Source organism: Mobula birostris, chromosome 19 (genome assembly GCF_030028105.1).
Source record: "Mobula birostris isolate sMobBir1 chromosome 19, sMobBir1.hap1, whole genome shotgun sequence".
In the NCBI taxonomy this organism is placed as follows: domain Eukaryota; kingdom Metazoa; phylum Chordata; class Chondrichthyes; order Myliobatiformes; family Myliobatidae; genus Mobula; species Mobula birostris.
In genome coordinates, this window is record NC_092388.1 from 32,112,414 (window position 1) to 32,126,366 (window position 13,953).

The following is a 13,953-nucleotide window of genomic DNA, read 5'->3' on the forward strand; positions in this document are numbered from 1 at the left end:
ACACCCTTTCCTTAACTTGCAATTTTGTTTAGCAGGTTAGCGTTGCTGAAGATTGGTTAAAATTGTAGTTCTGATTCAGAGCCAGCTGACAGGAAGTGCTGCATTTCCTTCATACTTTAAGGTCTAACATTCCTTCTAATGAACAATTGAGTGTAGGTCAATGATTTGACTGGATACCAAAGGAACAGCAATTTTCTTGCGTGCAATATAGGTAAGTACAAATTACGTATTTAATTTGTATTTAATTAAATAATTTTAATATATGGTAATATTAAAATGTGTCTAAGAGAAATCATTCTTGTTTCTGTGCATTGGTTCCAATGACTGGAGTGTGTTGTGGGCATCACTTATATTTAATAGTTTCAATGACTACAGTAAATTAATTTTGAGCCTACCGACAGCAACTCACAGCAATGAGATAACAATTACTGACAGGTGTCTACTTCTTTCTAGTTCACTGAAAACTGCGTGGCACAATGAACACAACCGAAATGCCGTCAGGCTTCAGCACTGAATATGATTACGACTATGATACATATTCTCCATGCCGCATGGAATCTGTAAAGAGTTCCAGTAAACGCTTCTTGCCAGTGCTTTACTCACTTGTGATCTTGTTTGGACTTCCAGGAAATATTCTAGTATTATGGGTTCTCCTAAAATACAGACGGCTGAGGAACATGACAGATATCTGCCTTCTCAATTTGGCAATATCTGATTTGATTTTCGTATTATCGCTTCCTTTCTGGGCATATTTTACTGCCAATCAATGGATTTTTGGAGATGTTTTATGTAAAGTCATTAGTGCTTTTTATATGCTTGGTTATTATGGTGGTATTCTGTTCATAAGCCTGATAAGTATTGACCGTTACTTTGCAATTGTTCACGCTGTGTCTCCTTTCATGAGGAGGACTACTTTACATGGTCTTATTTCAAGCATAGCCATGTGGTTTATAGCTCTTCTAGCGTCACTTCCCAATCTAATATATACAAATACATACGTATTGGAAGGAAGAACCACTTGCCATTCCTTTACTCCAGGTGGAAGCACAACAAAATGGGAAATTTGTATTATCCTCAAAAACAATGTCTTGGGTTTTTTAATTCCATTAGTTATAATGCTTTTCTGCTATACAAATATAGTTATAATCCTGCTTAAGAACAAAAGTAGTAAGCAGAGGGCTATAAAAGTCATATTTACTGTGGTAATTACGTTTTTAATATTCTGGACACCACATAATATAGTTTTGTTCCTGGTGTCCTTGAAGCAACTGCAAATTTTAACTGGCTGTGACATGCTGATCAAGCTCACTATTACACAGCAGATCACTGAATCCATCACATTTATACACTGCTGTTTAAACCCAATTATCTATGCATTTTTGGGTCAAAAGTTCAAATCAGATCTTCGCAGACTCTTTCATTTTCCTTGGAAATGCGGGTATAAGGCACGTTGCAAAGATCAGTTCACTTCTCGTGAATTTAATAATTCAATACGAACACCATCCAGCAGTGACAATTATTTTTCCAGATTAATGTAATTCAGCATTCATATAGAGACATGGGAGACCGCAGGCACTGGAATCTGAAGCAAAAGTAAATCTACTGGAGCGGGCCAGGCATCACCTGAAGAAGGAAATGAACTATCAACATTTCTGGTCAATACCCTTCATCAACTTTCATAGGTTATTTTACAGTCGATTTATATATGCTGTTCTTTAACATGTGCAAATTGTAAGACGTTTGTAAACTATGCCTAAATATAAAGCCATATGCACATCTAACTCTGAGGTTAGTGTCCTTTTGTCATTGCGATTTCTTGGGTAAAATCAAATCAGTTCTCAGGCTGCTGTCTCCACAGGAATACATTAGGTGCTGAAACAGCCCTACTTTGCTCTGAGTGCCAGTGACAGAATTAAATTTCTATGAAAGTGTTGGCACATTTACACTAGATCATGGGCCAGAAAATGAGGAGAGTGACAAATGAATACTTGAAAGAAACTTAGTTGCCAGACTGTGGTTCTAAAGCAGAGTCTGGTAGTTGAAGCAGGCAGTACGGGTTTGCTTGGGGGAAAGTCAGATGAGTGAGAAAGAAATAGAAATATGCTGAAAATTTTAGGTCTGGGTGCGTGGGAGGTTCTGAGAAAGCTGAAGTACAACTATGTACCGATGGGAATGAATAACTCATTTCTGTCCTTTAAATATACACTGTACTGTTGCAATGATACACATGTTACAAAGTAAATTTTATGAACAAGTCCTAGAAGGAGCAACTAAAAATATATACTTTTAGTTCATAAATCCATGGCTGAATTACAATCAAACCTCCTGAGCTGTAGAAGGGAATTACATTCACAGCAAGCATGTGACAAAAAATAAAGCTACACATTGTAGTCTAGATTCTAGTGTCACCTCTAAAGACACCACTCCCTACTACAACACTGGAGCACAAAATCATCACTATTAAATCATGGTTGTGTGTGTACTTGTCACATTTTAACCAAAATGCTTCTTTTGGTGCCCACTGTATTTATCAGTTACTATCCTACACATCAATTTTTCTTTTGTTTATTTCATCTTTTGACTTCCATTCCTCATAGAACATAGAAATCTACAGCACATTACAGGCCCTTCGGCCCACAATGTTGTGCCGACCATGTAACCTACTCTAGAAACTGCCTAGAATTTCCCTTCTTCATAGCCCTCTATTTTTCTAAGCTCCATGTACCTATCTAAGAGTCTCTGAAAAGATCCTATTATACTCACCTCTACCACCGTTGCTGGCAGTGCATTCCACACACTCACCACTCTCTGTGTGAAAAACTTACCTCTGACATCTCCCTTGTACCTGCTTCCAAGCACATTAAAACTATACCCACTGGTGTTAGCCAGTTCAGCCCTGGGGAAAAGCCTCCAGCTATCTGCACCATGAGATTTTGCCATCTTTGTGTCTTATGGTAATCGAGTGATGAGACCAGCAACTGAGGAATGTGATTCAAATTCCATCAAGTGCAGCTGGAGAATTTAAATGCAAGTTACTAAATAAAATCTGGAAATACAGGAAAGGAAGCAAGCACCATGCATAAACACAAGAGATTCTGCAGGTACTGGAAAACTTGAGGACACGGAAAACATGCCGGAAGAACTCAGCAGGTCGGACAGCATCTATGGAGAGGAATAACAAGATACTTCACAAGATTGGAAAAGAAAGAGGTAGAAGCCACAATAAGAAGATGGGGAGAGGGGGGAAGAGAGGAAATGATACAAGCTGACATGTGGTAAGTGAGAACAGGTGAGGGGGAAGATGGGTGGGTAGGAGAGAGATGATGAGATGAGAAGCTGGGAGGTGATAGGCGGAAGAGATAAGGATGGAAGTAGGAGGCATCTGATAAGAGAGGACAGCCGACCAAGGAAGAAAGGGAAGGAGAAGTGGAACCAGATGGGGGCAGCCGGCAGGTGAAGAGAAGAGGTAAGAGGGCAGCCAGAATGGGAATGGAAAAAAAAAGAGAAGGGGGAAGGAGAAGGAAGTACCAGAAGTTAGAGAAATCCATGTTCAATCCATTAGGTTGAAAGTTACCCAGACAGAATATGAGACGTTGCTCCTCCTACCTACGTCTCGTCTCATCATGACATTAGCAGAAGCCATGGACTGACATTTCAGAATAGGAGTGGAAATTGAATTGAAGTAGGTGGCCACCAGAAAATCCTGCCTTTTGTAGTGGACAGAATAAAGGTGCTCGACAAAGCAGTCCCTCTTTCAATCTACGTCAGGTCTCACTGACATAGAGGAAGCCTCCCAGGAGGACCAGGTACAATAGATGACCCCAACAGACTCACAGGTAAAGTGTCATCTTCCAGACTTGGAAGAACTGTTTGAGGCCTTGAAGGGTGTTGTGGGAGAAGGTTTAGGAACGGGCGTAATATTTATCACACTTGCAAGGGTATTGCCAGGAGGGCGATCATCGGGGAGACATGAGTGGACAAGGGAGTCACATGGAGAGTGATCCCCTGTGGAGAGTTGGGGGGGAGGGAAGGTTGTAGATGGTAGAAGGTATGGAGAATGATGTGCTGCATATAGAGGTTCTGGGGTGGTATGTAAAGACAAGGAAAACTCCATCCCTATAATGGCAGCGGCAAAATGGAGTGTACGTGGATACTCAGGAAATGGAGGATGTGCGGATGAGGGCAGCATTGATCATGGTGGAAGGGAAACCCCATTCTTTGAAGAAGAATGACATATTAGATATTTTAGAAAAGAAAGCTACATCCTTAGAACAGATGTTTCAGAGATGGAGGAACTGAGAAAAGGGAATAGCATTTCTAAGAGTGACAGATGAGAAGAGACATTGTCAAGATAGCTGTGAGAGTCAGTAGGTTTATAAAAGATATCAGTAGGTAGTCCATCTTCAGAGATAAAGACAGAGAAATCAAAAAAAAAGGGAGAGCGATGTCAGAGGAGGATCAAGTATATGTGAGAAGAATGTAGAAGATGGAGAATTGATGAAATTGATGAGCTCAGCATGGGCACAGGAAGAAGCACCAATGCAGTCGTTGATGTAGCATAAAAAGAGCAGGGAAACGTTATCCGTGTAGGCTTGGAACATGGATTTTGAAAAGGCAGACAAAGCTAAGGTCAATGTGGGTGCCTATTGTTTGCAGAAAATTGAAGGAGCTGAAAGGGAAAATGCTGAGGGTGACAACCAAGTCCACCCGATAGAGAAGCAAGTTGGTGGAGGGGAACTGGTTAGGTCTTTTGTCCAGAAAGAAGCGGAGAGCTTCAAAGCCTTCCCTGATGAGGGATTGGAGTGAATAGGTACTGGACATCCATAGTGAAAATGAGATGATCAGGGCCAGGGAACATAAAGTGATTGAAGTGTTCGAGAGCTTATGAAGCACCATGGATGTTGGTAGGAAGGGAATGAGCCAAAGGGAACAAAATGGAGTCAAGGTATGTGGACATGAGGTCAGTGGGGCAAGAGAAGGCAGCAACATCGGGCCTATTCCAATGGTAAAGTTTGTGGATCTTGGGTAGGAGGTAGAAACGAGCAATGCAAGGTAAGGGAATTACGAGTCTAGTAGCGGTGGATGGGAGATCTTCAGAATCAATGAGTTTCGTGAGAACCATGCAGGAAAGCACATCAGCTACTACTTGGATTATTTCTTAAAGGTCTTCATCTTAAATGCTCTGCTCTTATTTTGTCTCATATCCTGATATCCAGTCTGACTCCCTCTGACCATCAGAACTTTCCTCATTCTGGATGTGAAATAGCCACTAAGTTCCAACATTCCACTTTGGTTTCCACCATCTCCCGTTGCATTTGGTCAATGATGTATATGACTGACATTAGTAAGCCCCTGCTTATTGTGATGTTTCTGATAGGATCTTCAGAACCTTTGAACCATCTTTACATCACAATTCTCTCCTCACTTATCAGTGCCTGATTCATTCTTTTAGCAACTCTTTTTTTCTGCAGTAATATCATCTGCTTCAGAATAAAATCTGAAATGCTGAAAACCTCAAATAAGATCTCATTGTGGTGGTAACAACCAGCATGTCATGCAGCACTTGTGGATAAGGAAACAAGTTTAACATTTTGCACCGATAGTTTTATTCAGAGTCAGTTCTGCAGCCTGGAGAAAAGTATACACACAGGACAACAAATACTTCTCCGGTCTGTAATTCCTTTATCTGTTTTAGATGTTTTAATGCAGAAGGAGGGTATCAAAATAAATACGACAAAATGAATTTAAAAAAACACAGTTTCTACCATTACAATCTCAGGCTCATTTTGGTCCATACCCTTGTTACGTATGCAGTATGAAAATAATAAAATAAAAAATATGAAACCAATAGGTAGTGGCAATTTTTGGCACACACATGCTTAACTTCCAAACATGTATAGGCTAGACCCTGAAATGACTTCTCGTTCACACTACTAGGCCAGTAAGGAACTTCGTACAACCACGCCATCCAGCGCCGGTACCTTACTCGCGAAAATCTTTCCTCACCAAACCTGGAAAAAGCACTTGAACGTCATTCTCTTTAGAACATGGTAACTCTTCTTTCTACTCGACCCACGTAAAATGATGCCACCATTTTCTCTTAAAGGCACAGGCAGCTATTTAAGCATTACCAGGGTAAATACATCAGTGCACCTGAACAATAACAAATGATATTCAACAGTCACCTGGTTACACCAAGAGAAGTTAGAAATCAACTGTACCTTAAGTTTCAGAGAAGCATTGAAGGATTTAGAGAAGAAAGAGTGTCTGGCATTGAGAGTATCTTACTACAGCACCCCTTGCTGAGCCTTTTGCCTGTAGATTCTTGTAGTAACACATCATCTTGAAGCTCCATGAAATGGACATTCTTATATTTTCTGAATAGATTGCGAACAGCTCTTCTTAATTAGTTGCCATTGAGAATTGCAAGCATTCCAATCTTTCAGAAAATGTAACACTCTGAGATTATTCATGACTAACTTTCTTTTGCTCTAGGACAGCTCTCTGCCTGCTGTTTCTCTGACCCATATGCAGGCTTGTTCTGCTGATAGTCTCTCCTGACACTCAAATAAATGACACCTCCTTCCCCTTTGTCATACAGCCATCATGAGCAACGTTTTGTATACTTGCTGCCTTCATTGAATAGGCAAGTGCCTATCTTTATCTCATCATTACTTTTTAAGAAAATTGTCAATGTCACAGAAGGAACATTCTTTCTTGATATTGCCAGTTTTCTTCTCTCATCCACCTCTGAGGATATTCCATTCAGTTCCTACCATTAAAATCTCAGCCCAATTTTGGTCCACTCCCTTGTTATGTCACCATATACAACACTGAAATGTGTTTTCTTGTGGGAATACTCAATAAATCCTGCAGAATCAGAAGATTCTATGACGATTCAGAATGACATCTAAAACTTTGATAAGCTTCTCTAGATGTGTGTTGGAGAATATATTGACTGGCTGCATCACAGCCTGATATGGAAACACCAATGCCTTTGAAAGGAAAATCCTACAAAAAGTAATGGATACTGCCCAGTCCATCACAGGTAATTCCCTCCCCACTATTAAGAACATCTACACAGAGCACTGTCACAGAAAAGCAGCATCCATCCCCAAGGACCCCCACCAACCAGGGTATGCTCTCTTCTCACTGCTGCCATCAGGAAAAAGGTACAAGAGCCTCAGGACTCACCCCACCAGATTCAGGAACAATTATTACCCCTCAACCATCAGAACCTTGAACCAGTGGGGGTAATTTCGCTCAACTTCACTCACCGCATCACTGAACTGTTCCCACATTTAGGAACTTTCTATCAAGACTCTTCATCGCATGTTTGTGATTTTTATTGCTTTTTTTTTTCATTTGTACTTGTGCAGTTTGTTGCCTTTCACACATTGATTATTTGTCCAACTTGTTGGGTGTGGTCTTTTATTTATTCTATCATGGTTCTTGGATTTACTGAGTATGCCCGCAAGAAACCAAATCTCAGGGTTGTATATGGCAATGTATATGTGGTTTCATAATAAATTTACTTTTAACTTTGAACTTTGATAACTATGGTAGCCATCTTGGTCTATCTGACTGCACTGGCTCCCTGACAGTTTTATCTTTTGGTTTAACTCAGTCCTTAGCAGAGTTCTTCCTGCACAGTTGCCCATCACTACTTTGCTCTGCCTCAATAGAAAGCAGCTGACATATTTCCAATACACATCCTGATTTACAAAGCTTGACTTGATAGATTACCAATCCACCTGTCTTTCTTTGTTTTCTTAATCACTGAAATTTGTAAAATACTTTGTGCTCTGAATTTTCAGCATCTGAATAATTTCTTAAGTCTAAGATCTGTCTGTTTCGTCTTTAACGTTTATGCAGTTAAAGTTATTCATCATTGTCATTTCCATCTTCCCATTATCAGTTGACTGTACATATGGCAGACCTGTGGTAGCATTCCACACCCTTACCTCTTGTGCCCAAGGTAATAGAGATAGAGCTTCCTTTCTCAAAGGCAGTGAAATCCCAAAAGCAGTGACCAATAAGTTGTCTTAAGTGAAACTGTTTTTAAAAGTACTGTTTGTCTCAGTGAGAGCACCTGTGACACTCAAGGGCAAAGATGCTTTGTTAGCTTTGAATTTCTTGACCATTTCTATTACAGGCACATTGTGATTTCATTGTTTAATGCCAATTAGATACATTGAAAAAACACATCACTTTGCAGTGGCAATGCACTTAACTTAAAATCTCTCACCTCTGCAAACCCAACATAATCTTTGTCTAGAAAAATCAAGAGCACTCATTTCACAGAAAATTCTAAACCCCTCTGTTTCACCACATCACCCAACATTTCTGAAGTTAAAGTAAAATATCCTTAATTAAACTACAGTAATCAACATTAAAACAGTTTTATTCATCTGTCACTATTTTACCTCTTTCTCCATAAAATAATTTCTGCTTTGTCGCTTTCAGTTGTCAACATCAGCCACAATTTTGTACATCATCACCTCCAGCCAAATATTTAGGGGATGGCAAAATGGAGATTGGATATTATCTGGGCTTATTTCTGTGAGTATAGTGGTGCAACACAGCTCTACCTCAAGGAATCAATCGAAAATCTTTGGTGAATGTGCTTTGCATAAACCTTTCAGAAAACAGTATAAAATCTTGAGATCTCAAGCCTGAGGTTTTCTAAATCACTCTGAAATAATTCTAAATGTTTCCTGAGACCAAATATTAATCTTGCTGCCAATCCAGTAGGAGGAAAACACAATTGAAGATTCTTCCTTTTCTCCTTCCACAAACGTTGCCTGGCCATCTGAATATTTCTAGAATTGTATGATAAGGAGCTGAAGTGGACTTGCCCTGCATTTTCTGAACAAGACGTGTCTAGGTAACTTACTACAGCTAAAGTTTGGTCGTTCAATTGCAGTGGAACAGTTTGACTAGAAGTGTTGCTGATTCTGAAGTGCACCCCAAATGGAAAATAGCATTTACTGTATTCAGTACCATCAGCCATTCCCTGATATCGTGTCAATCAAACTGAATTGCCTGGGAGCTGGAGCTTGTGATGAGGGGGACTTCAGAAGAGGAAGCCAAGATGAATAATATTGGCAGAATATTTTGCTGAACATCATACTGAGTAAGTCAGCCTAGTCTTTAGGACTCATGTATTATGCTCCTCCAGTACTGAGGAGCCACCTTTTCCAATACCTGTTTATTAATTCACCATGATTCAGCTCTAGATGTAGCAGGATTACAGAGCTTTGAGCTCAGATCTCTTAATATTCTGTACCTCTTAGAAGGTATTTGAGTCTTAGGTCTACCCTTCAACCATCAGGCTCCTGAAACAGTGTGAATAACTTCACTCACCTCAACTCTGAATTGATTCCACAGCATATGGACACACTTTCAGGGACTCTACAACTCAATTCCAAATAAACAAACAAACAAACAAACAAACAAACAAACAAATAAATAAATATTTATCTATTTGTTTATTTATTTAACTATTCATTTATTATTGTATTTGCACATTTTGTCTTCTTTTGAGCATTGATGGTGATTTCTTGTTTGTGTATAGTTTTTCATTGATTCTATTGTATATCATTCTACTGTGAATGCCTGCAAGAAAATGCATCTCAAGGTAATATCTGATGACATACTGTACAAGTACTTTGATAAGATACTAACCTTCAACTTCGAAGTCAAGTGCATGCTGTTTTTGCTAATTAGCTTACACATTGCCCCATGTTATGCTTCTAAGTTATTTTTAGATATGTCTAGTTATTCCATTGTTTCCTTCTTTACCTCTTGACGAACCAGGGTTGATCTTTTGGCATTCTTGATGGACCTACGCTCCGTCCACCAGAAGAAACAGGATCTCCCAGTGGCCACACATTTTAATTCTCATTCTGATATGTCAATCCACGGCCTCCTCTACCGTCGTGATGAGGCCACACTCAGGTTGGAGGAACAACTCCTTACATTCCATCTGGGTAGCCCACAACCTGATGGCACTAATATCGATTTCTCAAACTTCCAGTATTGCCTCCCCTTCACCATCTATCAAACTTCCCCTTCTCCAACCCTGTATCTCTTTCACCAATCAACTTCCCAGCTATTCACTTCATCCCTCCCCTTCCCAGTTTCATCTATCACCTTGTGTTTCTCTCTCCCCTCCCCGACCTTTTAAATCTACTCCTCAACTTTTTTCTCCAGTCCTGCTGAAAGTGTCTCAGCCCAAAACATCGACTGTACTTTTCTTCCATAGATGCTGCCTGGCCTGCTGAGTTCCTCCAGCATTTTGTGTGCGTTGCTCGGATTTGCAGCATCTGCAGATTCTCTCTTGTTTATATATAGCTAAATGAAACAAGTAGCGCAAAAAATAGAAATTCAAAAATAGTAGTGAGGTCGTGTTCATGGTTTCAATGTCCAGTCAGAAATCAGATGCTGTTCCTGAATCATTAAGTGATTGCCTTCAGACTTCTGTACCTCCTTCCCATTGGCAGCAATAAGAAGAGGGCATGTCCTGGGTGACTGAGGCCCTTAATGGTGGACACGGGCCTTTTTGAGGCATCGATCCTTGAAGGTGTCCTGGATACTACGTAGGCTAGTAAACCTCCTATTGGGCCACTCATGATTTACTCCACACCCAGTTCAACAGCTATGGCCAGTGCTACCAAGTCACACATGATGATGATAATGGAAATCCCCGATCCATCATATATTCTGTTCCTTTCCCTTTTCAGTGTTTCTCATGTTGTCCAACATGGAAGATCACTGATTCGTAAGAAAATGGAGGACAGCCTGTGATGATCTGGAAGCCCAAGTATGACCTGATGCTTCATAGATCCTGGAATCCATATTTTGGACACAAAGGACCATAATACCATAAGACCATAAGTCATAGGAGCACAATGAGGCCATTCAGCCTATCAACTCTGCACCGCCATTCCATCATGGCTGATCCTGGATCCCATTCAACCTCGTATACCTGCCTTCTCGCCATATCCTTTGACCAATCAGGAAACGATCAGCATCCTTCTTAAATTTATGCATGGACTTGGCATCCACCACAGTCTGTGGCAGACCATTCTACAGATTCACTACTCTCTGGCTAAAAAAAATTCCTTTTTACCTCTGTTCTAAAGGACCACCCCTCAATTCTGAAGCTGTGCCCTCTAGTTCTGGATACCCCCACCATAAGAAGCATCCTCTCCACATCCACCAGTAGGTTTCAGTGGTATCCTATGTTAACTCCTTCAATCCTAGAATCATCCTTGTGAACCTCCTCTGGACTCTCTCCAATGACAATACATCCTTTCTGAGATATGGGGCCCAGAACTGTTGACAATACTCCAAATATGGCCTGACTAGTATCTTATAAAGACTCAGCATTATCATCTTGCTTTTATATTCTATTCCCTTTGAAATAAATGCCAACATTGCATTTGCCTTCTTTACCACAGACTCAACCTGTAAATTAATCTACTGGGAGTCTTGCACAAGGACTCCTAAATCCCTCTGCAACTCTGATATTTGAACCTTCTCCCCATTTAGATTATCGTCCTATTGTTTCTTTTACCAAAATACATTATCATACATTTCCCAACACTGTATTCCATCTGCCACTTTTTTACCCGCTTTTCCAATTTGTCTAAGTTCTGCTGCAATTGCACTGCTTCTTCAGCACTACCTATCTTCGTATCATCTGCAGACTTTGCTGCAAAGCTATTAATTGTGTTATCTAAATCATTGACAAACAATACGTAAAATAGTGGTTCCAATACTGACCGCTGAGGACTCTACTACTCACTGGCAGCCAGCCAGGAAAGGACCTTTTTATTCCCGCTCACTGCCTCCTGCCTGTCAGCCATTCCTCTATCCATGCCAGTATCTTTCCTGTAAAGCCATAGGATTCTATCTTGTTAAGCAGCCTCCTGAAAATCCAAGTAAATGACATCCACTGCCTCTCCTTTGGTCACCCTGCTTGTTACTTCCTCAAAGAACTCTAACAGATTTGTCAGGTAAGATTTCCCTTGACAGAAACCATGTTGACTTTGACTAATTTTATCGTTAGTCTCTAAGTACCTCTTGTGGCGTGTGGTTTGGGCATTGGACTAGTGATCTGAAGGTCATGGGTTCGAGCCTCAGCTGAGGCAGCGTGTGTACCCTTGAGCAAGGCACTTAACCACACAATGCTCCAGTCTACCTAGCTGAGAATGGGTACCGGCAAAGAAATGCTGGGGATAACCTTGCGATAGACTGGCGTCCTATCCGGGGGGTAGTCTCGTACTCTCAGTCGCTTCATGCCAGGGAAACTGGCATAAGCACCGGCCTGATGGGTGACAAGGCTCATGACAGACTGAATCCAAGTACCTCGGAACCTCGTCCTTAATAATAGACTCCAACACTTTCCCAAGCACTGAGGTTACACTAACTAGACTATAATTTTCTTTCTTTTGCCTTCGTCCCTTCTTAAAGAATGGAGTGACAGTTACAATTTATTAGTCCTCCAGGAACATGCCAGAATCAAGTGATTCTTGGATGATCATGACCAATGCATCCACTATCTCTTCAGCAACCTCTCTCAGGACTCCGGGGTGTAGTCTATCCAGTCAACAGTTTAACCTTTGAGTTCGCCTAGCACTTCTTCCTTTGGAATAGAAATGGCATTCACTCCTGCAGCCTGACACTCACAGACCTTTGGCACACTGCTAATGTTTTCCACTGTGAAAACACATGAAAAGTACCCATTAAGTTCACCTGTCATTTCTTTATCCCCCATTACTACATTATTTTTGAGTGGTCCAATATCAACTCTCAGCTCCCTTTTACTCTTTATATAACTGACAACTCCTTCGTGCCTGTGCAGACCTTTGCTACCACAACCAGTGAGACAGGATGTGCCCTGAGCTTGTGATGGAAGAGACTGGTATATTGTAAAATATGATTCTGAGAATTCATTCTGTGCTTAAATGTAACTGCAGAATGAAGTCGGGCACAGGGCTGGGTATGGAGAGACTTATAGATTAGGTAGCAATGGTAGGGAACAAGAACGGTGGTGTATAAAGGCTGTTGTAAATCTAGTCAAGAAGAAAAGAAGAGCTTATGAAAGGTTCAAAAAACTAGGTAATGATAGAGATCTAGAAGATTGTAAGGCTAGCAGGAAGGAGGTTAAAAATGAAATTAGGAGAGCAAGAAGGGGCCATGAGAAGACCTTTGTGGACAGGATTAAGGAAAACCCCAAGGCATTCTACAAGTATGTGAAGAGCAAGATGATAAGGCCTGAGAGAATAGGACCAATCAAGTGGGACAGTGGAAAAGTGTATATGGAACCGGAGGAGATAGCAGAGGTACTTAATGAGTACTTTGCTTCAGTATTCACTACAGTGAAGGATCTTGGCGATTGTAGGGATGACTCGCAGCAGACTGAAAAGCTTGAGAATGTAGATATTAAGGAAGAGGATGTGCTGGAGCTTTTGGAAAGCATCAGGTTGGATAAGTCACCGGGACTGGACGGGATGTACCCCAGGCTACTGTGGGAAACAAGGGAGGAGATTGCTGAGCCTCTGATGCTGATCTTTGCATCATCAATGAGGACAGAAAAGGTTCCAGGGGATTGGAGGGTTGCGGATGTTGTTCCCTTATTCAAGAAAGGGAGTAGAGATAACTCAGGAAATTATAGACCAGTGAGTCTTACTTCAGTGGTTGGTAAGTTGATGGAGAAGATCTTGAGAGGCAGGATTTATGAACATTTGGAGGAGGCATAATATGATTAGGAATAATCAGCATGGCTTTGTCAAAGGAATTTTTTGAGGATGTGACTAAACGCAATGATGAAGGTAGAGCTATAGATGCAGTGTATATGGATTTCAGCAAGGCATTTGATAAGGTACCCCATGCAAGGTTTGTTGAGAAAGTAAGGAGGCATGGGATCCAAGGGGACATTGCTTG

General features: G+C 40.8%; 1 protein-coding gene across 2 annotated transcripts in view; it reads left to right on the forward strand.

The window, feature by feature from the left end:
* Window positions 1-1,770, forward strand: part of LOC140212338 (C-C chemokine receptor type 4-like) — a 35,609-nt gene extending 33,839 nt beyond the window's left edge. The window contains exons 1-2 of one of the 2 annotated variants that reach the window (XM_072283039.1): window positions 51-211; window positions 454-1,770. In XM_072283039.1, coding sequence (XP_072139140.1) covers window positions 477-1,538 — 1,062 coding nt within the window. In that variant the 5' untranslated portion in view covers window positions 51-211; window positions 454-476 and the 3' untranslated portion in view covers window positions 1,539-1,770. Of the gene's footprint in view, window positions 1-50; window positions 212-453 lie in introns of those variants that run through there. The other variant, XM_072283040.1, reaches the window with a different exon arrangement.
* The last annotated feature ends 12,183 nt before the right edge of the window (window positions 1,771-13,953 follow it).